The sequence below is a fragment of the Corvus hawaiiensis genome, chromosome 4 (assembly GCF_020740725.1).
Source record: "Corvus hawaiiensis isolate bCorHaw1 chromosome 4, bCorHaw1.pri.cur, whole genome shotgun sequence".
NCBI classification, from domain to species: domain Eukaryota; kingdom Metazoa; phylum Chordata; class Aves; order Passeriformes; family Corvidae; genus Corvus; species Corvus hawaiiensis.
In genome coordinates this window covers 29932834-29958304 of record NC_063216.1, presented here as the reverse complement: position 1 = coordinate 29958304, position 25471 = coordinate 29932834, and the positions used below count along the sequence as shown (strand labels likewise).

Sequence of the window (25471 nt, the reverse complement as noted above, 5' to 3'; positions counted from 1 at the left end):
TGAAAGAAGGTATTGCAAAGAACAGCACAGGAGAATCACAATTTTTAATTGTAATGTTAACTTTTTCTGATCCAAAGATCTTCCAGCAAAAAAATTCTAACCCCCCCAAATAATCTAGTATCTGATAAGGTGACAAAGCAGCAGTGTTTAAACAGAGTTAACTAACAAGTACTACTGCATGAGCAAAACTACTGAACTTACCTTGGACTCACCACCTCTTCCATAAAAGCTCAGAACATCCAAGGATAGGCAGATGCATAAATTCTGCATCTGTTCATTTTCAAATTTATTGTTGAATTAAGAAGCATCTCTTTTATTTTTGAGGGTTTTTTTGTTGAATGTGATAACACAGTTGTACATTCTCAAAAAAAAATTGCACAAGACACCAGCGAGAAATTTCTCTAACTTAAAGTAGCCCAACAACAGTTCAGCAGTAATTTGTGCTTCAGATCCTCTATGCCTTAAAGCTACTAAACAAACTATTGAGAGTCAAGTACTAACTCTCAGACTTCCATTACTTTCTCAGAACATTCTGCTAAGATTGGTGTTATAACACCCAAGTTCAAAAGAAAAGATTGAACCACTATTTAAAAGCTAATGCTTAAGGAAAAAACTTCCAAATCAGGCTTAGGTGGCAACATGATCATTGATAACAATTGGATTTCAGCAATAAAATATTCATCTAGCAGCTGTTTCAACAAAATTGCCTTTGGCAATTAGATATTTTATAGCCATATGAACACCCACTATTCATCCAAATGTAGCTTAGTGGTATTTTAGCAACTCTAATTTATAAACTGTAAAATTGAAATTTATATTAGAGTGAAAAGTGAAAAAGCCAGTTAACCAGAGTGTCTTACCCCCCTCTTTTTTTTTAATAATTAGTCATATATAATCAGAACTTTTACATTAGATCATAAAATAGCAAAAGCATCCTTACATCTGTGCTCTCATTACTAGTGTTTTCTTCTCTCTTTCGTTCTTCTTCCTCTTGCTCAAGCTCCTTAATGCTCTCCTCTAGAACATTAGGCCAGAAGTCCCCTTCAAAGTAAGGGAGCTCCTTTGCACTTGTTAGACGATCTTCTGTTGCCTGCTTAAATATATCCTAAAAGAGTGCAAAACCACATTTGGTTATCAGTATTGCAAGTCACATAACGAAAGGCAACATTCTCAATGAGTGACAAGGAAAGGCATCAGCAGACTAAACAAAGGAAAGCTTAATATTTCAATTCATTTTACAAGAGCACATTCTAAGTGCATCTGTTAGTTTGTCAAATACATTTCAAATATTCCCACTCAGAAGAAATAAATCATTACTGTGTCCTAGATTTCAATGAGCCTTCTTACCAATTGAGACAATATAATCACCATAATCTTGACACTACCTTAAGTCCTGATAATTCAAAAAAATTTACATATTTCTAACTGCATCAGCATCCTAACCCTGCAATTCTATCTAACACAAGAAGATTGAAGATTCCATATATTTTCTTTTGCTCTTTCACAGTATTCCTCAATAATTTATTTTGTTCTAAGGGACCGTTTCAAGTTTCTTGCTAAAACAATTTCAGAAGCTACATGTTTTGAAGAGAGTATGTTTTAACTCTGAACTTTTGGTGTTCAATTCACTTAAAACTAATGCAGTAAACACCAAGAATCAGGCACAATGCATAAGGGCAAGGAAGAAATCAAGACAAGATTGGTCAATCTTCCCCAAGCATACATTTAACACACCTTGTAATCATGGACGATGCGCTCTGACACAGACTTGTCCAGCATCTTTTTGTACCACTCTTGCAGTCGCTTGGGTTTGGGTATCTTTTGGTCAGGAGGATGGCAGTGGAAGATGTAGTCATCTCCTTCACTGGGCGGGCACGCCCAGATATGTCCAGTAGTATACCTGGAGTGGTCAAACAAAACCGGGACATGTGGGCACTGACAATGGACGCTCGCGCGCTCTCCTCTCTGACACCAGGTGGCGACACCACCGAGCTGGCAGCTGTTCCCGGACTCAACATTTCCAGCTTTTCACTAATTTTCTAAAATCTAGCGCTATATATGGAGCACTTATATGTAAAATGTGCACATTTTACAGCCTACATAAAAAACAAAGCCTGATACAAACCTGCAATTGCCATCTCCCAATTAACTAATGGGAGAAAGATGGAGTCTAGGTATTTCAGTAGTGAAAGCTTGAGACAGAGCAATAATTCTTTATCTGGCAACATTTAAAAAACAGATTTACTTAAAGACAGAACTCACTTTTCTACTGTAAATCCCCTGGGTTTTGAGAATCAGTTTCAAAAAGTTTTAGAATTACATTTGGGAATAAACAGGCACTGCCAACCTATGCTATTGGGTGCACAATCTAGGGTACTAGTAAGATAGACGACAGCCAAATAGTAGCAGCTGCAGGGAATGTAACACCAAAGATCACTTCTTCATCCTCAGTTCTTCTCTATTAGTTTTTGAAGAGAACTCCAGTAGGAAGAATAATCAGAGAAAAATAACTATCCTTGCCCTGTTGAGAAACAGCTCTGCAGAACCCTCCCCAGGCCCTGGGAGCTGCAGCCAGTTGTCATTCCTTCTGCCTGAGAATGGAGAGATGATACTGCGTGACCAAGATTGTTTTCCCAAAATGAGAACCTGATGTTACCCATTAGCACAGAAAACAGTATTAAGTAAAGCTGAGGCTTGAGTTTTATGCAGCAATTGTACAGACTCACAGATTAGAAGATAGACAATAAAGCAGAAAGAAACCTAATGTATGCTTTTGAAGTAGTAAAGAACACACCACCTCACTGAGGTACCGAAGATAGTACCACTTACCTCCATTTCAATTCTCTTAACTTTTCTCATCAACTGCTTTAAACATAGTCCCTAATAATGTCTCCACAAATAACTCCACCAACCTACACTAGGCACCTTGACAGTAGAGTGATGTTTACTTCACTGGCCTTTCTACTTCAGTAATCATGGTAATTTAATTTCCACCTTTCTTGTTACTGCAGTTCTTGTTACTGCAGTTGTTCTGTGTTCTTCTGTGCTGTCGAAGTATATTTTCCTCTTTCTTTCCTAACTCTTTGGTTTCTCACAATTTCAGCTACTCAAGATTTCTTAGTGGCCTTATACAACTGTTACAGAGCTAATCAGTACAGACAAAATACACTTACCTTTCTCCTTATAAACAAGGGCAAGAACTTACTTGCTAGCCCAAAGGAATGACCTAATTAAAACCATGGCACTACACATTTTATGGGCTAGAGAACAGGCTCACTTTTTCTACTAAGACTTAAGGAAGTTTCACATAAGTCTGGAAACCTAAAAATGTCTGAAGCAGAGGCCTCCCCTGAAAAGCCTGCAATCCCTTTTTCTCTTCTTTTCAACTGTACACAGTTGTTGTCAAATTACTCTATCACAGGTGGATACTTAGGCACCATATTCTGTACTATAGGATGTAGTAATTTAATTTGCAACAAGAACTACTCAGCACAATGCAGCACAGAAGAAAATGTTATAAGATACTTACCCTAGTTTCTTAACATATTCTAGATATCCAATTAGTATTTCATGATAGACAGCAGTCCTCAAGCATTTAGGGCGGAAGAAATGAACACTGTCAAGGTAAGATATATACACTCGCCTAAAAAAAAAAAGTGTGAAAAAGAGCAGAGACTTTAAGTTTATTCATGTTATTTTATATATCTGAAGCATCCATTACAACAGCAATCTGCAAAGTCTCTGATCCTACCTCTAGAAACTTGGCCTTCTTTTGATATCCTAGCCTCATCTCCCTAAAACTATCCAACCCCTTCCTTGAGAACACAGATAAGTGATCCTTAATGCAACACTGTCTGCCAGCCAGCATCCCCAGTAAGAAGCAACTCTAACATTACAGAAGCTGCTTTGTTTCTAGAACCTAACAGCACTAAGGGTCTCACATAAGCAACAGAGAAGCTCTATACAGAACTACAGGAGGTTCATCCAAACAAGAGAGTGCCAAAATACAACAGACTTTCATGGAGTTCCTCACCTTTGATTGGGTGGAGGGCAGTCTGAGCCATACTCCTGCACATGCATCCCAAAGAAGCACAAGTCTACACCATCAATCTCCTCAAAGGCAAAAAGCGCTTTTGTTCGGTAAGGGAAAGACTCTGCCATCTCTCCACTGTCTACAAACCTGCAGACCAGAGGGTGAAGGGGAATATCAAATATATGCTCATATCAGAGACTGCATGTTACCAGGTGAAGCCAACAAAGATGAGGGCTACTGTAAGTGTAATTTTAGTGCAATTTGAAAGGTAAATATTTATAGACTACTCAAATATAAGACAGCCACTTTTTACTGTGAAAAAGACACTCATCACAAAAAATTATTAACCTGCGGGAACCCCTGTTTGTCAAGAACTGGCTGGTGATGAGGTCTTGAATACAACAGTCTTTTGTGACTGGATATTAGAAAAAAATTTCTGCACAAAAAGTACTGTCAAGTATTGAAACAGGCTGCCCAGGGAAGCGTTTGAGTCACCATCCCTGGAGGTATTTAGAAGATGTGTAGATGTGGCACTTGGAGATATGGTTTAGCAGTAGCCTTAGCAGTGCTAGGGTAACAGCTGGACTCAAGTTCAGAGCCACTTTCCAACCTAAATTATTCTATTTAATCAAAGTGTATCATGTAAGTACAAACAGGTCCCATCTCCCCCAAAAGAAAGCAAAATTAGAAATGAACATACCTTGCTTTCATTCCTGGTTTTACTTCGACAGTTTTGTCAGATGCGTGTACCACCCTAACTGTGACCTCTCCCGCCTCAGGGTGATTCTGTCGTCTTAGGAAATCATTGACTCTATTCTCCAGGAAGGTACCAAGTCTTGTAGCTGGTAACCCTGCAGGAGGAAAATACAGCTCTAAACATATACAAAACTGAACTGTTCATATGTGATTTCTCTACTCAGATGTTAGATGAAAAATGACTCTTAACACATGCAGTATGTTAGCATAAATTAAAGCTTTATCTTTAAACCCTAACACTTCTAGCTAGGGTGAGCTGCCTTTCCCCTGCAGGCACATTTATGGCTTATATATTATTTAAATGAATAAAGAATCAGTATTTCAACCCAATTTCTATCTTGTCTTAAAAGTCAACCACAATTAAGGTTTCTTCTGAATAGGTGTTATTAATTACTTCAACTGGATTACAAAACACTGCTTTCAGACACATCTTCACGAGCAGACATTGCATCTGGAAGTATATTCTGTCTATAAAGCCATATTAGCCAAGTTAGTATTTCCACTCACAAAAAGAATGTATTTCAACAGTGGAAGGAAAACTAAATACAACTGTATGTGTAACTAACATACTTAGTTTACAAGCTTCTCATGTTCAAACAATCTTCATACAAAAGAAGTACATTAGCTGACAAAAACCTCAAGCTGAAAGGGAAAGTAGAACTTCTGATGTAACAGGGCCTGCCTCAACACTGGCCATTACTTCTGGTAGAGTTACACATCCACCAGCTTTTCATTTTTCCAATTTGACATCTTTTGGTTAAGCACTGCTCTACTACGTTAACTATGCTTTCAGGTTGCTAGAAACAAAAACCGATAGAAATGGTAAAAGAACCCTTGTATTCTTCCTGTGTTCTTAGCGACTCTAGGGAGTTTTGATTCTGGAGATTTTGAAAAGACTCAGATGCTGAAGCCATTCATTGAATAGTTTGCTGAATTTTGATGCTATTGGTTGGCCGGAATTTTAAAAATTTCAGTAGAAACATAAATCCTCATTATTTCTAAGTAGTACACCATTCTAAGAAGTTTCTGAAAGACTTATTTCGTCTACAGAACAGATGGACAATGACTACACAAATTTCCTCCTACGCTGCCTTCAAATCAGCTGCCTTGATCAAGAAGAAATGTCTCTAGAGTTCTGTCACCAGGTGATACAACCTTTATCTCCATCAAAGCTTTTAAGAGCAGCAATAGTCACAGTGACCTGAACATGTTATCAAAAATTTAAGTCAGACTGCAGTCACACATCAACTATTTCCCAATGCTATCGATACTGCAATTGAGATAAAAGGATGCGTACCTTGCAGTAGAAGTGCTCTAAAACAGTATGTTAGCCCTCTAAAACAGACTATTAGCTAACACCACCACCTGTGAATGCAAACATTCTGAACACCACAGACCTGACGGTCAAAACTGACCCAAAGTATCCTCCTTCAGCTCCAAAAAACCTAAATGCAACACAAGCATAAAAGCCACTTCTTCCCCATTCTTAACATATTATTTAAATTTGCTTGTACAAGTGTCAGACTCTTACTTTTAGCAGAGAATTTGTTCTCTTTCCTGGTTCGTCCCGTTTTCTTTAGGCAGCCATCACAGACAAAGCTGAAGCAAACAAGAGAGAACACGAAGTCATCCCAAGTCAGACCATCAAGTTCTCTAGCATCTTACCATTAGAAGCAAAATCTTTCACCAGATCTTATCTGGAAAATACCTTAACTGAAATTTGAAATAAAAGCACAAAGAACAGCCCAACTGTTTCAAAGCTGCAGAGGAGGATCTAAGCTCCAGGTGCTGCATCTTCTATCAGTCACCCACATCACCACCCGAAAGCCCAGGAAAGTCTCCAGTGGCAGGTCTGACAATATCAGCTCAAAGTGTTCTTGGAGCAAATAGGCTCAAACTGCTGTCTCTGATGAAGATAAGACACTGCAACACCAAGCAAAAGGCTGATTTTTTTTTCTAAATGCCCAAATACACTGTAGATTGAGATGATTCTGTGATTCTTCCCCAGTTACAGGACATCCACCCTCTTCTGCAGCAATGTGGATAGGACAACAGAATGCTAGAACTCACAGCTTTTTTGACAATAAATGAGACATTTAAGCTCTTATAAAACTTTACCAACATACAATTTATCATCCTTTTAAACGTTTTTAAATCAATCAGAAGAAAACCCAGTATTTTGATCAAGAACTGTCAAGTATCTAAAGAAAACTATATTGGTTTTGAAATTTAATCTGATTGCTGAGGTCAAAAAAGTTCATTTACCTGTTAAACCCTTCAGTTGTTACAAAATTTTTTGAAGATGACAAAGCAGTATGATTTGTACAGAAAACAGGTCAGTCTGAAACTGTTACCAGAACTAAAAATGTCTTTTCATGAAGGGCTAGCATCTCTAAACATAAAATGCTGAAATGCTCTCTTCCACACAAAGCACTGGAAACATTAAAGATTAGAAAACTTCCCACACAACACTGTAAGATATACTGTCTAAATTTGATGTTAGATTGTGTAAAATTTTCAGGGAATGTAACTTCTTCCATTAAACAGTCTTTTAAATATAACCAATATAAGGAATTTTATGCATGAGCTCTACCACACAGTAAATATGCTATCTACTTAATAAGGAGAAATTCCTCACCCAGAAGGCCAGATTATCTCATTATGAAGAACACAAATCTGGTGCATTTTTCTTCCACACTCTATACATTCAACAAATCTGTAGAAGGCAGAAAAAAGGCAAAAGGAAGCAAAGGTTAGTAGTATCATTACTTGTTTGTATATTTTGTAAGATTTTATTAGAGCACTTCTAGCATTTAGGCTTTTGAGTCTATTTAACATAGAGGGCACATCTATGCTGAGAACAGCCTTCAGAAAAAATTAAGAACCTGCCAGCTCAAGTCAGGCAGACTATGCAGGGACACGTTATTATTATTACCATTTGTTTGTCTTATCACCATCCACTCATTTTTTTCAAGTGAAGCCCTTTTAAGGATAAAATCTGTAAACTGCTTGTTGCCATAAAGAGTAGAGGAAAATGGATTCGCATGCTAGAAAGGAAGAACCAGGTGAAATACTTGGCTGTTAGTTACCCCACTATGCTTGAACCCTGGGGTACATTGCAAATATGCTACAGAAAGGTGGGAAGGAAGAACACAGAAGCGAGTATCTAAGTCACTTTCAGAGGATTAGCAGAGATTTAAGGACAACTGAGATAAGTCATATGGTCTAGTTCCCAGATGTTGGTGAATATAATTCTCCAAAATACCTAAGGTTGCTTCAGATGTTGGGACAATCTGACTCCTTTTGAACATGCCTGTCTAAAAGTTTGAGACTTTGGATGAGTAGTTGTAATCTGTGTAGAGCATGTGGTATCAGACTGTAAGTTAGGCTTATATCCTATCTTCATTTTAACAAAGGGAAAGAAAAATTATGAATCAAGCTACTGTTCTCCCCTTCCCACAGCCCTTGTAAAACAGAAGAACTGGCTGACCCTTGTGCCTTTAGAAGGATGGTGTGGGAATAAAAAACACCCTTTTTGCTCATTCATTTGAGAATGAAGATAATGTTTGCAGAGTAGCAGCACAGGTGTATGATGCACGACCATGTAAAGCAGTTTCAAAAATATCAAAAAAGGCAGCTGAGTCACCATCATTTTAATGTTACTGAATGACTACAGTTCTGCTTTCAGAGAAGTACAGAAGAACTGGCTGATTCAAAATATAACAACTTTTCCTTCTATTACAGCTGCCTGTAAAATACAGCAACTAGAAAAGCCAACAGCAGTAAGAGCTACTGCCAAATGACTCCAATCAGTTCTGAGACTTAGCATTTGCCACACCAAAATTTCAAAGCAGAGCTATCTGCATTCATCCTTCTGTTGAATCCACATGCAAGACAACAAAATGGAGTGATTTCAGCCCATACATCCAGTTTTACATATTTCTCAAGCACAGCCATGGTGGTTTGGGTTCTCAGCACAGAATGCCAGATCTGCTGACTACTGAGCAGCCTCTACATACTAACAGAGTTCCATGAAATTGGAAAACAAAGACAAAACCCATGGTGGATGAATAACACATATCTTACAAAGTAATTATAATAGAATGAGGATCATTCAAAGAGTGACAGCAATACTTACAGTTCAGGATCCAGTGTATCATTTTTCCTTTTTGAAAATTGTTCTTTGTTTATCGTGCTATGGAGAAACAGGCAATAAAACTCAGTTTTAACACAAGACAACAAACATTCATGCCATACCACACCTATCCACAAAACAAGACAAAACTTACAAGCAGATTTTTTAAACACTCACTGGCACTACAAAGAAAGTAATTATATTTACACAGTGACAGGCAACTGAAGTATACACCACTCCACTTTGTCTGTGAAAAACATTATTTTTCTCTTGTAGAGAGCAACATTGTTCCCTTATTCAGTTTTACTACAGGATAAATATTAAAGCTTGCTGACAATTCAAGTTTTGGATAGGTCTAATCAGTACTTAACAGTGAAAAGACTACTTGATATGCCTCATATTCTGCAGGCAGAGAATTCCAGTTATCTTTGATTACTGAGAAAGGTAGGTTCTCTTTTTTCAGATTCCCCTATCCCTCCTCCTACATCGACTTCAAAGGATAAATTTCAGCTTCCAAACCCTGCAACCCCAACCCAGCCACCACAACACATTATCTTTACCTTCCCTACATCATTTTCAAGGCCTAAAATCCCATCTTTTTGACAGTGAGGTCACAAGTATATTTTAAATGAGCTGGTTCAGAACATACAAGAATACTCAAATCTGTGAGAATTTACCCCAAAGAGTGTTCTGCATAACATGAGAAGATCAGTATGTCCCTCTCTGAGAAGCAGACACAGACTCACTCCAATTTGCATGAGATGAATTAACCTTACTACCTCCTTTTATTTCAGTGTTTATTCTGAATAGTGCCACCTGCAGAATACTTGAAGCTCCTTATAAAACAAATGATGAAGTTAAATATCTCAATTACCTCAAACTATTCTTATAATATGGTGCATGGAACTTAAACAGGACCCACCATGTATATTCCTATGACGTACTCTATGACTATATGGATTAAACTTTGGATCTTTACTTCTACTAGAATAGCAATCCACCTACCCACAGGGACATGGCCCATTGTACTGACCAGCATACAACATTATTTCTTCCTTTTTCCTTCCAGAAAGGCAGATCACAGAAACCTAGGATGGTTTTGGCTGGCAGGGACCTTAAGAGATCATCACTCCCTGCCATTGTCAGGGACACCTTCCACTAGACCAGGTCGCTCAGAGTTCCATCCAACCTGTCCTTAAACACTTCCAGTGATGGGGCATCCACAACTTCCTGGTGCCATCTGTTCCAGTGCCTCACCACCCTCATAATGAAGAATTTCTTCCTTGTATCTAATCTCAATCTACCCTCTTTCAGTACACTTACATCATCCCAAGCCCAAACAGATACTTCCAGTACTGTTCTATATCTATCCATTAGTGCATCCAGGATCTGGTTCCAAATGAAAGTTAACTCAATTTGTCCAATTACCAACTTGAACAACTCTCCCTCTGGCTTCAAACTTTCCTGAATTCCTCATTTTGTTCTACCTGCAGGGTTGTTCCACTGCCTTCCCCCAAAGGGATTTCTTGAACAACTCAAAGAGTAACTGCTTGGCACTCATTTGTCCCTCAACAGATTCCTTAGTCTCCCAAAATTCAGTTTCAAAATTTTTTGGGGGGGGAGGTATGAGGAGGATACAGCAAAATGAGAGACTGCCCCAACAGTTTGCCAGCAACATGGCAACATGCACAGCCTTTTACTGTGTTCTCCTCAACAACTGCACAGCATTTCTCATAGGCAGATGGCATTCCAGCAGTGAAGTATTTGTATGGCAAAAGGAGGTTGCCTGCTTCTGATTTGGATGAAAAACCACCTGATGTTGAATACAAGTTTAATAGCATAGCTAGTGTATAAAGAAAACGGTACATTTGACATTTCAAGCTATGTCTGTCACATACTTGCCTGCAGGCATGGTTATTTTTCTGCAGTAGAATACTTTCACTTTTTTTCAAGGAAAAAGCCATTTTCTTCTTTCCCTTCTATTGGCAGAGTTGCAAGTTTAAGCACTAAGTGCTTATTTTTGACTAGTTCAGTCAGTCCGGGTTTTCAAGACAAGCACAAGTCCAGGCTTTTATGAAGGATGTATCATCTACCTTCTACTAGCCTAAAAACCTACAGCTGAACTCCTTCCCTACAGAAAGCACTGGAGGCCATGATACAGCTTACGAAAGCACAGCCCAAGCAAACACAAATAACTCACGTTTGAGGTTGTGATGGGTCATCTCCCAAAGAAACGCTCTCCCCTTGGATTTCGTTGAAGCACTTCTCACAGAAATGATACCTGTCAGCAAGAAGGCCATATTTGGGTGAACTGCTCCGTCCACACAACACAGCCCAAGTCAAGCAACGGAGCCACCAATCACAGCAGGCCAAGGAAGGGACAGGAGCAGAGAGCAGGTCATCAACGGCGACAAGGATATTCAATGATGCAGATTTATGGGCCCCACATTGTGTTTGGTTGGTTTGGTATTTTGGTTTGGATTTTTTTTTTTTTGCGCAATCAAAGCCAAGTGCAGACAATGACAAGCATGAAGGAGAAATTAAAAAAATAACACACACACGAACAAAGAAATGGCGGTTTGCAGGACAAAAACAAAAACATAGAAGCAAGACAAGACAACACAAAGCAGAAAGCCAAGGCAAAGCACAGATTAGCATTAAATCTCTCAAATGGGTTCACAAGCAGCAAACGATAAAAACAAATTAAACAAGAGTATTCCATTTTAGCATACCCATACCCTCTTCATTTTAATAATCCATGCCACGTACAGCAAAGAATTAAAATGAGACAGGGAAAGAGCAGGAGGAAGGAGGAACTGCTACTCTGACTTGTACATCAGCACAGCAGTTCTGCTGGGAGGAGGATCTGCAGGAGATCAATGGAAGAGAGGTAGTCTTCCATCTTAAATGTAAAAATGCTGAAAGGTCACAGAATTCTCTCCCAGTAGAAAGGGAAAGCTAAATACCAGAAACTTTAGGAACAATAACATCTGTCCTCAAAAGTCTTACAGACTAATAGAACTGTCAAACTCTGTTAACTAACATTAACTAGACACATAATGGTCTACATGGATATGATTCCATATCATAGTCTGCACATAGAACAGTCCAGCCATCACTACAGCATTACAGAGGAAGATTTCATTTGTACTTCAATAAAATAGAGATGAATTCAAGATTGTACCCTAGCCTTCAAAAATGTTCTAAAACTGTGGCTTCTCCATTATAAGGCATGCTAATTGAGTGCACAAGACAGCTAAAAATAGAAATAAAACATTCAAACAAGTTCTTTACAAAGCCACACAAATCTGTGTTATTAGCAACTGTTAGGCTAAAAAGACAGGTCTCAACCTTCTTTCCCAGTTTTAATCTGAGATAATGCAGAGAACAGTACTTCTGGAATTATACATTTCAGTCTATAGATATATGCATCTATATATATGATGTAATTTACAAGTCACACGTAGGCACCTGTTACAATGCAAAGATTCCCTTCTAACATTTGAAAATGCGTCAAATGTCAGATTTCTGAGCAATAGTCTTTTGGTTCATCTAGTACTTGCCCACAGACAAACATAAGCAGAAGATACTGACATGACAAGACAAGCTCTACGCTACATACAAGCCTAAAACTACAATAGCTATTGTGGGATACTCTATAGGACTAAAGAAATAGGAAAAGCTTAAAAAACACCATTTGCTGCTATAACCCTTTATGAAGCCTTAAAAGGTTAAGATATAACTTGTATAATCTTTCACTGCTTTCATCTGACCAGGTGCTTAAGGAAACTACAATTCTTGGAAAATCTTGGCTTTAGGGTAAAATCCTCCATGTTTTTGTTATTGTGGTTTGTTTTGGGGCAGGTTGTTTTGTTTGTTTGAGGTACTGGAATGAATGGAGAGCAGGAACTAAATAATTGTATGGATCTTGGAGATAACCAGTCCTCTGCTCTAGCAGGTACATTCTGGTGACAGGCAAGGGAATATGGCAGTGTTAAAGCATGTGTTTGCCTGCTTCTTCCTGCCACACTTCCCCAGCTGGCAGAGATGACTAGCAAGAAACCTCCTTTCAGAAGTCAAGTAAATTTAAATCCTTTAATAAACCCCAAGTAAAAAAGATGCTCCAAAGAGCTGTAGAAGTGACAGCATTTTACAGAGCTACTGATAGCTACTGCCAAGACAATTCCCTTTAGGAAACTTTGTGAGAAAAAGCAAGCATCAATCTGCTGAAGATCTGAATACACAGATCTTCCAATTAAGATGTGCAATACAGAAGTAAGTTTGTTCTTTGGTGTTAACATCACGAGAAAAACAAAGACTTGCCAAAAATAATATGTATTACGAGCATTAATACACTTTCTGCACGGTCTACTCAGTGTTCTGCATGAAAAACACTGCTACACAGTAGGAAACAAAGCAACAGACTTGTATATATGATTTGCAGGCATCAAAATGCAGGATCAAAATGTAGTAAAACGTAACATTTCTGCGAACAAAAGAGGAAGAGCAAAGGCTGCAGTGAACTTTTGCTCAAAGAAATCTTTATTAACACACAAGGCAAACTATTCAAGAGCAGTTCCAGCAAAAAATTTTATCTTAAAACAAAGGTGTACACATATAAAGAGGGTGTCTATGTAAATACATGCATGCCTATAACAGATTGATTGCAGCATGCACAAAACTGCAACAATTGAGTTTTCCTTACCTGTTCTGGTAACTGTAGTAAGTGGCATCTCGAGGGATCGTGCATAGCTGTTTGCCATAGCAACACAAAGTCTGTGGCGAGAACTCCAACTGCAAAGAGGAATGGGTCGACTTAGTACTCACACACATTTTCACTTGCTCTCCGTGGGAAGCAAGTGTGACCCAGACAGTGAACACTTCCACCTTACTCTGTGCACAGATCTCTCTGTACAGCAAAGTGTATGAAGTGCTAGTCACAAAAGACATTAAGTGGGCTGTTATTCTCAAGTTAACTCTTCTCCAAAGACAGAAAGCACATCAAAACAAGACAAGGGAAACACAGTTTCAATATACAGTGAAATACAGAACTTCTGCAGTAATAAAAACACACCTGTTTAATTTGCAATAGCAAAAGTTTGCCCTAATCAAATAAGCCTTCTGTTGCTGACTTTTTATCCTGCAAGGGCTTATATACAAATAGATTATTTAAGGACTAGATAGAAGATCCACAAAATACTCAAATTCAGATTACTCAGGATTGCTAAACCCTGGGAAATTTTTGACATACCATAACTGATAACAACTGCAACTACTATTATTTTTCCCCTTCAATTCAAGGAAGCAAGCATCAGACTAAAGATATTTACTTTCTTACCTTTCTTCCACAGCAGTAACCAAGGCTCTGCATAACTGGGTCAATTTCTTGCTCAAACACCTCTGCCAGTTTGGAACAGTACTTGTATACCCGGGATGTTTTGCGGTTATACAACCAGGCATTATTGAACATGAGCCAGATGTCATCTACATATTGCCACGGTTCCTGATACTGTCCTGTGTCCAGCTTTCTCTTGATAGTAGAAAGATCCATGGGGTTCTTCACTATGTCAAAATAATCCTGCAAGAATACACAGCACATTAAAACCCTACTAGAGAACTATGTTGTGACATGACAGCATGTGCATTCTCAGCGCATAAATTCTTCTAATCAAGAAAAACAGGTTCCTCCCTGACTTGATAGTCAAACTGCTTGTGACACACAGAATGCAATCTCTAAGTAATATCATGTAATTCCCCAGTGCTTTCTTTTCCTTATTCCTTTATTTCTCAGGTGCTGTTGCTCATTCACAACTAATGAAATCAAGTCACTCTAATTTTAATCAGCAAAACAAGTATTACAAATAGTAGAAAATGCCAATGTTTTTGCAGCCATTGTGATCCAAAGAAATACACAAGAGCATTAATGTAAAGCAACTGTTTTTGGTAGCCCAGAAAACCTAACAAAAATAAACACCTTTATTCTATGATAAAACTTATCCTGTCTCCTCTAAAGAATGCCCTTTCCCAATCCACCATCAGTTATGGTGAAACTTCTACAAAAGTCTGCCGAATGACAGTCAATTGAAAGCTTGTTAAAAATATTAGCAAGTGTATAAATGCTTTTAAGACAGCAGGCCTTGAAATTTTGCAGCATTTGCCTTAAAAAAACCCCCACACCAATACCAAACAAAAACTCTTTCAGGCAAAAAACATTGTCTGAAGCACCTAAAATGGACTTCCAGATCTATGTATTTGTTTATATTTTGTAATCTTGTGTGGTCAATTCAGAGAGTTTAGAAACACAGATCCCTGAATGATAATTGTCTTCTCAAGACAGTTCTAAAACCAGCAGAAAATTTAACCTTAACAAACCTCCAACTTAAATAGTCTCTTCCTTTCCTATTACAGATAACCATTAATGGATATTTTTAAGTGGGTTTGATCTGCTTAATTTCCCACATCTTCAGGCAAGATTTATACATGATGAGACACACCTATGAAATTCAGCAATAAAAACATCATAATATGAAGCAACAACAATAAAAAGCCCATACAGCACTGGGGTTCTGTTGGTAAATCATTCCAGTGCATGCTATATCTGCGTATTTATTAAAAGGAAAACAGAACCAAACAAACTTTCCTAAGTTAGACCTTGTATGTTCCACTGCCTAAGCTAAACCTCCCCAAACGCATCAATATAAAGATGTTAACAAAACAGATGTAAGCTGTTCTCAAACAGGTATGTCAAAATACAGTAGCTTTGAATTAAAACCAGGAAACTATCTTACTAAGACACTCACAGGAATTCCTAGTAGTTGGGGATCCACAGGCTGTCGAAATGGAAGAGACTCCGGATCCTGACGGTAAAGTGCCTCCAGTGTTGGCATAAGTGCCTGCCGCAACTCCTCTGGCTTGAAAACTTTGGAAAACAATCAACATTAGAAAGATAGCAGAAACAGCTGGAAGGAAGAAACCTGCTAGAAAATGTGATGTCTGTGGAAAAAGGCTACAGACGATGGGTTTAAGGTACTTAGCATGGCTTGTTTATCCTCTGCAACACTGAGTTGAGAGGAGGATATTAAAATGATCACCTGAAGAAAAGGCGCTCATGAGAAGACATTGATGAGTAGAGATTGCTCACATTGCAGATACATCCCCTCTCGGAGGCCCCATGAAAAAACAATAGTCTAGAGAATCTGTAACTGAGTATTTCAAATCTCCATTGTATTGACAATTTTACTATGGCTTAGTGTCTAACTGTAAAGGCTTAAAGAACTTGCCCAAAGCCAATTATAAGCACATGTCTTAGTTAATATTTTTGTCCAAAAGCCACAAAGAACAATCCCTGTAAGTACCACATAATCCACTAAGTACCAAAAAGGAAAGCCCAGGTTTTTTTCTCCTGCAGAGATTTCTCTAGGGAGATGCAGTGAATTTAAGTAAAAACAGTGTTTCTGCTTACTTTTTTTCTTAGACTGCCCAGCTGCTGGAGAAGACTGAGTTGCTGGAGTAGTTGGTCTTTCTTCACCCTCTGGTACTTCAGTCTTCATTTCAGGTTTCTTCTCTTCTTGCTCCATTGGGTCTGGTTTACATTCCTCCACGACTGGTTCTACTTTCACCTAGAAAGTAGTTTGGAGCCTGTCACTTAAATCTTCTGGGAGGCCACCCATCCACATTTCTGTCCTTTAAACCTATCTGTCATGCTGCCCACCCACTCTTCTATCTCCTTTGTAGGCAAAACTCGCCTAAAACTTGAGCAAATGTGTTAGAATGCATCTTTAAACACTGCAGTAGTAGCAATGAGCTGCTAACAAGTTCTGAGCTGCAAGTAGACACATGGGTACCTCTCCAGCTCTTCAGGCAGTTCTAACAGCCTCTCATACAGCAGGAGGATGTGACTGGCAGCCACACTTCTAGCTGTCCTCAGTGACAAGTTGTCAAAGCCCAGTAAAGCAGCCCACCATGTACATATAGAATCATTTAGGTTAGAAAAAACCTTTAAGATTAAGTCCAATATTAACATGGCACTGCCCAGTCCATTGCTATGCCATACCCTAAAGTGCCACATCTACACATCATCTAAATACCTCCATGAATGGTGACTCAACCATTTCCCTGGGCAGCCTGTTCCAATGCTTGATAACCCTTTCAGTGAAGAAATTTTTCCTAATATCCAATCTAAACCTCCCCTGGCACAACCTGAAGCCGTTTCCTCTCATCCTAGCTAGTATCTGCTATTTTAACAGCTATAGGACTGACCTGAATGCATTCTCACATTGGTATTTACCAAAGCAAAGCTTCATAGCAACCACATTATAATGGTCCTTCTTGTAGCCACTGACTTCTACCACAATTTCACCAGAAAACACTTCTTTAGGAATAAGGCAAAAGACAACAATCAAAACTGCAGCAGCAGCAGGTAGCACCTAGAGCTCTCACTGAATTCTGGAAGGAATGACAGCATCCAGCAGTACTAGATGAAGGTATTCTACCCAATATCTGGTCAACAATCTCACCTCAGGTTTCTCCTCCATTTGCATCTCTGTTTGTTCCGGTTCCCCTTCATCTGTTTTAATCTCCATTTTCACCTCCTGCAAGGGTGGCTGCTGCTGCTCTGGAACAGTCTGCTGAGAGTTCACCTCTGTGCTGCTGGTGGATGGGGGGTTGGATACCTGCCCATCAATGCTCACAGCTGGCTGTGAAAGCTGAGGAAACAAAACACATTACAAGCAGGCTTTTAATGAACCTATTTTTCTTTCTCTAATCTATGTTTTACCTGTACTACATTTCCACCAAGTTTAAAAGCACTCTACTCCTTCTATTTGCCTTCCCTGAAGAATAAAATGTCCCACAACCTCAACTATCGGAAAACATGCATCAGAAGCATGCACTGGAAGGCCTGGTATATAGAAAATGACATTGTTTTCCTATTGTATACAAGCACTATGCTTATGTAGACATAACCAAAAGTCTCATCTATGTTTCACAGTGAATTTCAAAACATGCACTAGAATTCTGAAAATGCTTCCCCTCTGGAAACAACAGATGATCTACAGACTTTTCCTGATGAAAAAAGGTTACTCCCCAAATACAAAAAACCCGCCCTATTTTAATATTAAACATGCCAGGAGCACACAACTGAAAATTAAACCTTACACACAAACATTTGCAGGGAAAGCACAATTAAAAGTATTTCCTTACAGGTGTTGTGGGGTGCTGAGGTTGCAGTGGTGCTGTAGGTGTGGGAACAGATGCAGTCGTGCTCTGCTGTGACAAGGGCTGCTGCTGTTGCTCTGCAGAAGGGGTAACTGGAACTGGAGGCTGGACTTGTGGAGGCAGCTGTGCCTGCGGAGGTGTTGGAGTCTGCCTTTGAGGGGGGTGCATAGTTTGGGACTGTGGTCCAGGTGGCATTGCCTGAGGAGCAGGTGTGGGGGCAGTGGTGGCAGCCGCTGCTGCCGCCTGCTGTTGCTGTGATCCCAAGCCTGGGGGCGTGTGGTGAGGTGTTGGGGTTCGGCTAGGTACCGGAGAAGGAGAATTTCGGTGCATGGGAGGCTGTGGAAGAGGTGGGCAGTGAATATGGCTCCCTTGAGAACCTGGAGCCATTGCAGGAGAGTTCACAGGACAGGAAGCGCTGGTCATTTGTGCCTGTGGGAAAACAGGTACACATTTGCAATGACTTGAAATAGAAACGCAGGAGAAATTACTGTCAAATGTTTGCTTTTCCACAGCGTACTTTAAAAAAATGTGACAACTATTTGTTTACTTTTAAAAACTCTTTCAAAAGCAGAAATGGTCTACTTATTTTGTTCTACACAAACATAAGGCTGTTTTATAATTTATTAATCTCTCTTAGAGAAGTTTTAATAGAATAACTTATACTTGTTATATTTTAAAAATGGCACACCTACACTCATGGTTCGCAAAGCATTTCTTTCTAAAACTGCAGATTTGTACATCCTGAATACGGGACAATGCACCACACAGTGAAAAACTGCATTCAAATACACTTGGCGTGCCCATGTCTCCACCCCCAAGACTAGAAACTGAATTTATCATCACAAATAAGTACAGCTGTAACTCTACCATTATAAAATTACAAAAAAAATTGTATTGGTCAAGAAAAAAAACTGTAACTCCACAATAATCTTGCCTGCAAACTAGGAAGAAGCATCAGTGAGAAGCAAACTGACGTTCCCTACTTCTTCCTGGCCTGAAAGGTTCTTGCTGAAAAGGGAGAGGGAGAGGACAGAAAGGAAACTGCTAGACTGTAAGTTCAGATCTTCAGTAGTGATAACCCTCCTAATCCCCCAAAGCCAGCAACACACAGGCCTGGATAGACATGCTTTTTTATGACTTATTGTACCACATCTTAGTTTGTCAGGCTCTGCTGCTTCGTTGTTCAGCAAGAGAATCTTAACTACTGCACACTGAGTCACAATTTCTTCTTTGCTCCATAAAAACAAACCAAAACCAATTCCTCTCTAACACTTAAAATTAAGCCTGAGAACAAGTCAACAATATTTCACCCTTGCCATTCCCAGTGCCAGATCATGAAAATGAAAAGTCTCAATAAATTAATTTGGTTGACTATAATTCCAACAGTCTCTTGAGGAAACAAGTTTTTCTCCATTACTACAAACTGAACAAACATAATCAGTATATGACAAAGCTCACTAACAGCACTTCAAGAAATCAGAAACTTACTTGAGATACTGGTGTCTGATTGCCAGGCTGAGTCATAGGCATGCTCGCTGTGTTCATTCCCGGGGAAGAAGCAGGGAACTGAGTCTGTTGTAGAAATTGATTCTGACCAGAAGGCTGGCCAACTCCTGGTTGCTGCATACGTGAAGGAAATCCCATCTGTTGGAAAAGAAAGGAACTCATTTCACACAATATGCATACACCTTCATAACATTTTACAAAAAAAAAAAAAAAAAAAAAACCACCAAAAACTTTTATCGTGTTGTAGAAATTGATGCTTGCCACTTATCTGTAGGATACAACATGAAAAGCCTGCTTATAGCTCCTCTCAAAAGACAGAATTCATGATGATTTCTCTTAAAAGCTAAGTAAAAGGATATTGATTTCAGATTGGGACCACGACTTAAGATTTATTTTGGTTCCTTGTTTTAAGGATGCAACAAAAAGCCACTTCAACTTAATTTTTAGGCAATTCTTACCACAAAGATGTAAAGATTTACTATATATTGGACAGAACTTAGAGGAGATGCAAAAGACAGAAACCAAAGGGCCAAGAGAATGAAGAATTGATGCTTGATTTATTTTTAAGCATCTTTTATTTACTGTTTTTAAGGAAACCACAGTCAAGAGAAGCAAACCTGTGAACTCAACCCTGGCAGGAAGGCACACTGACCTGGTTCATGGCCCCAGCCTGACTTAGCTGTCCAGGGTGCTGAAGAGGAGGGGTTTGTCGGGGTCCCATCGGTGACAGCTGCATGTTCATCTGGCCAAACTGATTCATTCCTGTGAGTTTGTGCCAAAAAACCACTTGTAAACGAAGGCCTGAAATCTCCTTTAGGCACCATTCAACATTTGGAGAAGAAATGCTGTTTCTTTCTAATTTTGCTTTCTAGCAACCAGCTTTCAATCATTTCAATATTGCCTTCTATTAAGTAGTTATGTAGAGTAATTTTAAATATAGTGTTCAAGCTATCTACTCTTTCAGAATACAGATCAGCTTTTTCCCCTTCAAGACATCTGTTTCCACTATTATTACAACTCATTAAGTTTGAGAACTACTGTAACACGTGACAAATACTGATTGTCACACCTGCTGTTGAAGATCAACTTTCTACAGAAAGTTGCATTATCTTAATTACATATCAGAAATTCACTTATTGAATCTCAAACTGTATCTTAACTTCAATTACTTTGCATGTTGGCTATAACACATATTGAATGTGTAACAAACGTTCTGCCCTTTTTTCCCAAGCAGTAATTCTCACCACATTCCCTCTGCTACCAACATGTCCTCACCTGAGTTGGCTGATCCCACCACCCCATGCACACATGATCAGAAATTCCAAAAGCATCAAACTCTTTATTTAACAAAGCAAGCAGCTAATGTGCATCTCAAAATCACAAGACGAAATGCTACTAGAGATAGTGTTATATACTTATTATATAGTTATGTAAGAATTATACAATATAGATAGCTATTTTCTTAATCAAATGTAAAAACTGCACGTGAAACAAGGTCTCTGATGCTTCAGTAAGAGCTGCCCAATTCCAGGGTTCCTTTAAAAAAATCACAGTAGCAAATTTTCTTCAAATATTTACCTGGCTGTGCCTGCATGCGATTCATCATCTGGTTTGGCACATTGGCACGTATCAGGGTTGGGTCAGGAAGAGGACCATCTGGGAAAAAAGACATTGAAATAAGATAGTGTTATTCAGAAGACCACCAAGATTTATCCACCACACGTGTTAGTGAGAATTACACATTAAAACCCATGTATAACAAAAGTAAATGTATACAGTAACTAAACATTATTAAAGAGTCCTCAAAGTGTGAGGCGAACTCAAGAACTTCATTGAAAATATAACTACATCCCAGTGACAGAAATACCCTCTGACTTAGAGTCAGCTGTCAGAAAGTGAGGACAAATTTAAAGCATGTTTTCAAGGTGCAACAGTGAACAGTAGCTCACAAACAAGTCAGGTACCCACGAACACCTAGATGATCACCAGCCTACTGAAATGACAGTACAGGATTTCCTGTACCAGGTAATCAGTAACCCAAAGGTTCTTACTTGCAGACATTCCTGGCTGTGGCTGTCCCATATTGGGCCCTTGATTCATGGGAGCTTGTGGCATGCCTGGAGCATTTGGGATCATATTTTGCTTCTGCAGCCTGGTTCTTCGTTTCTCCTCCAATTCCTTCTGAATCTTGTAGATCTTCTCTGCTAGCAAGTGATAGTACTCTGCCTGTTTGGGAGGAATAAAAGCCAAGAAAGGCGATCACACACACATTAAGAAAGGGCAACAGGTCCCAGTGATTCACACTTTGGCTTGGGGTGGGGGGTGGTCTTCCCCTTTGCAGGGACTGTCGGGCAGATAGGAGAGGAAAAAGGGGCACTGCTAAGGGCACTGCTCTCAACTATTAGACAAACACCAGGTATTTCTCTTCTCGTGTCCAACACTTCTCCAGGACACTGACAGTGAAGAGCTTCAACATTGCCTTTAGGGAACTGTGACAAGTCCCAGGCACAGCACATCTCAACTCCTGGCACACCCAGGCAGCAGCCTTCAACTGGCTGGTTCCTAGCCCCCATCCAGCAGCCCCTAAACACTTGCTTCCGCAACTTGGGAGTCCCATCTGTGCTTTCATTCCTCTGCCTTCCCAGTCACTACAGGATCAAGGTAGAAATACACAGAACTAGATGACGGGGGATGGCTTCTCACCCTGCTGTTTGCTGATTCATACATATCCCCTTCCACTTTCCGAGCATATGCCACCAGATTCTCCATCCGTCGATCCTTCAATGCTGCAGGGTCAGGAGTAGGAAATATGGCTTGGACTCTGAGGGGGGAGAAAAAAAAAACAAACAAACAAAAAAAAAAAACAAAAACAAAACAAAACAAAACAAAAAAAAAAAAAAAAAAAACAAAAAAAAAAACAAAAAAAAAAGCATGCAAGTGATTAGAATGTTCCCAGACCAGCATTAACTCCAGTGGTTTGAACACAAAGCAGCAAGCAAATCTGCTGACAGACTGCAGCACTGCTACTGCTTCCACGGAACACTGTCCTTTGTAGATGGCTTGAGTATGGAGTGGGAAACTTCCAAGACAACAGCCCCAAACCAGCAGATGCAACTCCATCTTTTGGGCTTCTGTTTTCCCTTCTCATGCATCCCGACAAAATTCTCTCCTTGGCCCTCTAGTTTTGCAAGTCAGGCTTCCTTCTGCAGCCCCTCTGCCCCCAGTACACCTCTGGGGCAGCAGCTCACCTAACAGGAGATTATTTTGATATTAGCTACTCACAATTTATGAACAAGGTGGTTTCGGAGATCCTGAGTGATGTCCTCATGCCACTGCTTTCGAATTCCAGTATTGGGTGGTTGAGCTGTTGGCATGGCTCCCAAACTGGCAACATTGGCGCTTTCACTCATCATGGGGCTTCAAAAACAGAGCAAGAATTGAGGGCAAAAGTCTAGCCCCAGCTTAACCATCTTACAGTCATAGCCTCTTTTAGAATAATGTTAGGCCAAAGTGCTAGTTCAGCCATTCCCTAATCAATGGACAAACTGCAGAAATAGCTGCACAGGCACCAAACAACGCCATGAAAGAGTACATGTTGTTCTACCCAAGGATTTGGAAAACTGCAACAGAAGCTACAAAATCCAAAGGGAGAGATAGCCATCAATGGCATTTACTCCACTGTTTACGCAAGAAGTGCCATGAGATCAAAACAAATTCATTGGGTACAAAGGACTCAACTTACTTTTGAGAATTCATGGTTGAATGTAACATTGAGTCAGGCAGCAGATTAGGGGGTTGAACCCCTACTCCTCCATTCACTCCCATTGGATTTGCACCTAGAAAACAGAAGAATACAGAAAAAACAAAGACCACATTTACCATGCAAAGTCAGTAATTGTTCAGCAATAACAAGGGTTTAGACTTTCAAGTACTTGGACTTTTGTGAAGGGAATTTAATTACTCATTGCTCTCTTCACCCTCTTTCTTTTACAAACTTAGAAAAAGCCTGAGGCACGACACTGGTGACCTCCAAGTGAAGCATCAACCTCATTACTCCTCTGCACACCTTCCTGAACTTATCAAGAAACAAGTGATTTCAATTTGCTGCAAACATTATGTTCCAGAGTCCTTTCCTGTGCCTCTCTAATGAAAGATTCCAACCACTTCTGCTTTTTTGTTTAGAAGCAGTTGGGGTTTTTTTCATTCAGAATCTTAGGATATATATTCACAAAGGCTTCAAAAACTTAAAACATCAACTACCACCTACATCAGACAAGATCCCCTCTCACCCACTCCATACTTAATGATCCTACAACTAACTCCAATGTTTGTAACAGGGAAAATCTGACAATCCTTTGCAGGAAACACCTCTAATTTGTTGCATAACAAAATCTGATTTTCTGAATCACACCAGATCTTATCACCATAAAAACTGTCTTCACACACTTCAGTCACCTCTCAAATAAAGAAAAATGCAGCATATTTCTGTGTGGAGCTTCCAAACAGATAATTTTGAGAATTTGCAAATAGCATGAAAGCCATTACCAAGTTTCACAAGTATTTATTTGAATCCTACAGAATCTGTATTTCAAGCAAAATTACACACTGCATACAAGAGAAACCCACTGAAATTAAGTATGTGAAGCCTAATGCATACCCCTAATATCACAACCAAGCATTTAACAGATTTTTCATAAATCTGTTCCAAATCGCTCTTCCCTTAGTCCTTTTCTTCTTCCCAAATCCACTTTGCCATCTGAGAGCACACTGGCATGCAAGATAACAGTCCAACTTTATCTTAACTCTCCCTTTTTCAACTGTAAAAACCCACCAGTTTTTTTTTGGGCCACTTAGGACTGCATCTTTTCACATGGCAGTCTTCCTCAAATCCCGCTGTTTCTCCTAAACTAGTCCTGTTTTCCTGTAGGCCATGACCTGGTAATTCCTTCTCACCTGTTGTAATTCCCTCCTTAGCCACCTGCTTCTAATAAGGAAGCAACAGTCAAAAGTCTACACTCTCCATGCTTGTCCTGTCTACATTAAGCTGCAGTTCTTCACACTCCAAGAGCTTTTTCAATCCCATTTCATTGGATTTTCTTAGCAACCATACAAAGAATGCCCACTGTTCTGCAAGGAATGCACAGGCCAAACCCTGTCTATAAGTAATTACATACATAAGAGAATATGAATCCTTTTGCCTCAGAAAAGACTCTAAGGCACAATAGAAAAACGTATTATTTTAATCCAATTGTTTTAAGACTAAGCTCTCAGGACCCTTACCCTTTCCTCTGTTTTTACACACTGGAAGGTAAAGTTTTATCAAGTCACAATCTACAAGGGCCAGTCATCTCATTAACAAGTCTAATCTACCCAGCAGCCTTTTCCTGAGTAACTCAGGAGCAGCATTCCCTCTGCAGAGGAAAGCAGCAGTTGGTTGCAGGCTGCAGTCTGTGTGCTTCTGCACCAATCTCTCATTCTGTACACAAGTTTGTCATGGGACATGTAGGCAGGATCACTGCAATCCCATACAAGCTTGTGATAAATCACTACCAGTTCTTCTTTCCTCTTTTCCGCTAAAAAAGCCACATCTACTTACACAACTCAAGCAAACAGGAATAAGAAAAAGTCCTCAGAAAAACTTAGATTTGATGGTTAAAGGTGACTTCATTTGACACCAGCGATAGCCAGGTTCCAATTAACTGCACTTTGAATTAAAATTCTTATCTAGCCCTATGATGTTGCAATAAGCCACCTAGACAATTTAGAGCTATGTGAGATCACACAACAGGATTTGGGGATGATGTCAGTTATTTACTATTTTTCAT

General features: G+C 39.4%; 1 protein-coding gene across 1 annotated transcript in view; it reads right to left on the bottom strand.

The window, feature by feature from the left end:
* EP300 (E1A binding protein p300) overlaps positions 1-25471 on the bottom strand; it is a 60877-nt gene that overhangs the window by 6782 nt on the left and 28624 nt on the right. The window contains exons 7-28 of the mRNA XM_048302455.1: positions 23389-23482; positions 22929-23063; positions 22350-22467; positions 21698-21872; positions 21225-21302; positions 20299-20408; positions 19629-19784; positions 18126-18569; positions 17441-17629; positions 16387-16543; positions 15725-15843; positions 14263-14502; positions 13630-13718; positions 11125-11205; positions 8928-8984; positions 7428-7505; positions 6321-6388; positions 4734-4884; positions 4034-4180; positions 3530-3643; positions 1735-1900; positions 941-1105 (exon numbers count right to left, since the gene is read on the bottom strand). Of these exons, the coding sequence (XP_048158412.1) occupies positions 941-1105; positions 1735-1900; positions 3530-3643; positions 4034-4180; positions 4734-4884; positions 6321-6388; positions 7428-7505; positions 8928-8984; positions 11125-11205; positions 13630-13718; positions 14263-14502; positions 15725-15843; positions 16387-16543; positions 17441-17629; positions 18126-18569; positions 19629-19784; positions 20299-20408; positions 21225-21302; positions 21698-21872; positions 22350-22467; positions 22929-23063; positions 23389-23482 (3131 nt within the window). The remainder of the gene's footprint in view (positions 1-940; positions 1106-1734; positions 1901-3529; positions 3644-4033; positions 4181-4733; positions 4885-6320; positions 6389-7427; positions 7506-8927; positions 8985-11124; positions 11206-13629; positions 13719-14262; positions 14503-15724; positions 15844-16386; positions 16544-17440; positions 17630-18125; positions 18570-19628; positions 19785-20298; positions 20409-21224; positions 21303-21697; positions 21873-22349; positions 22468-22928; positions 23064-23388; positions 23483-25471) is intronic.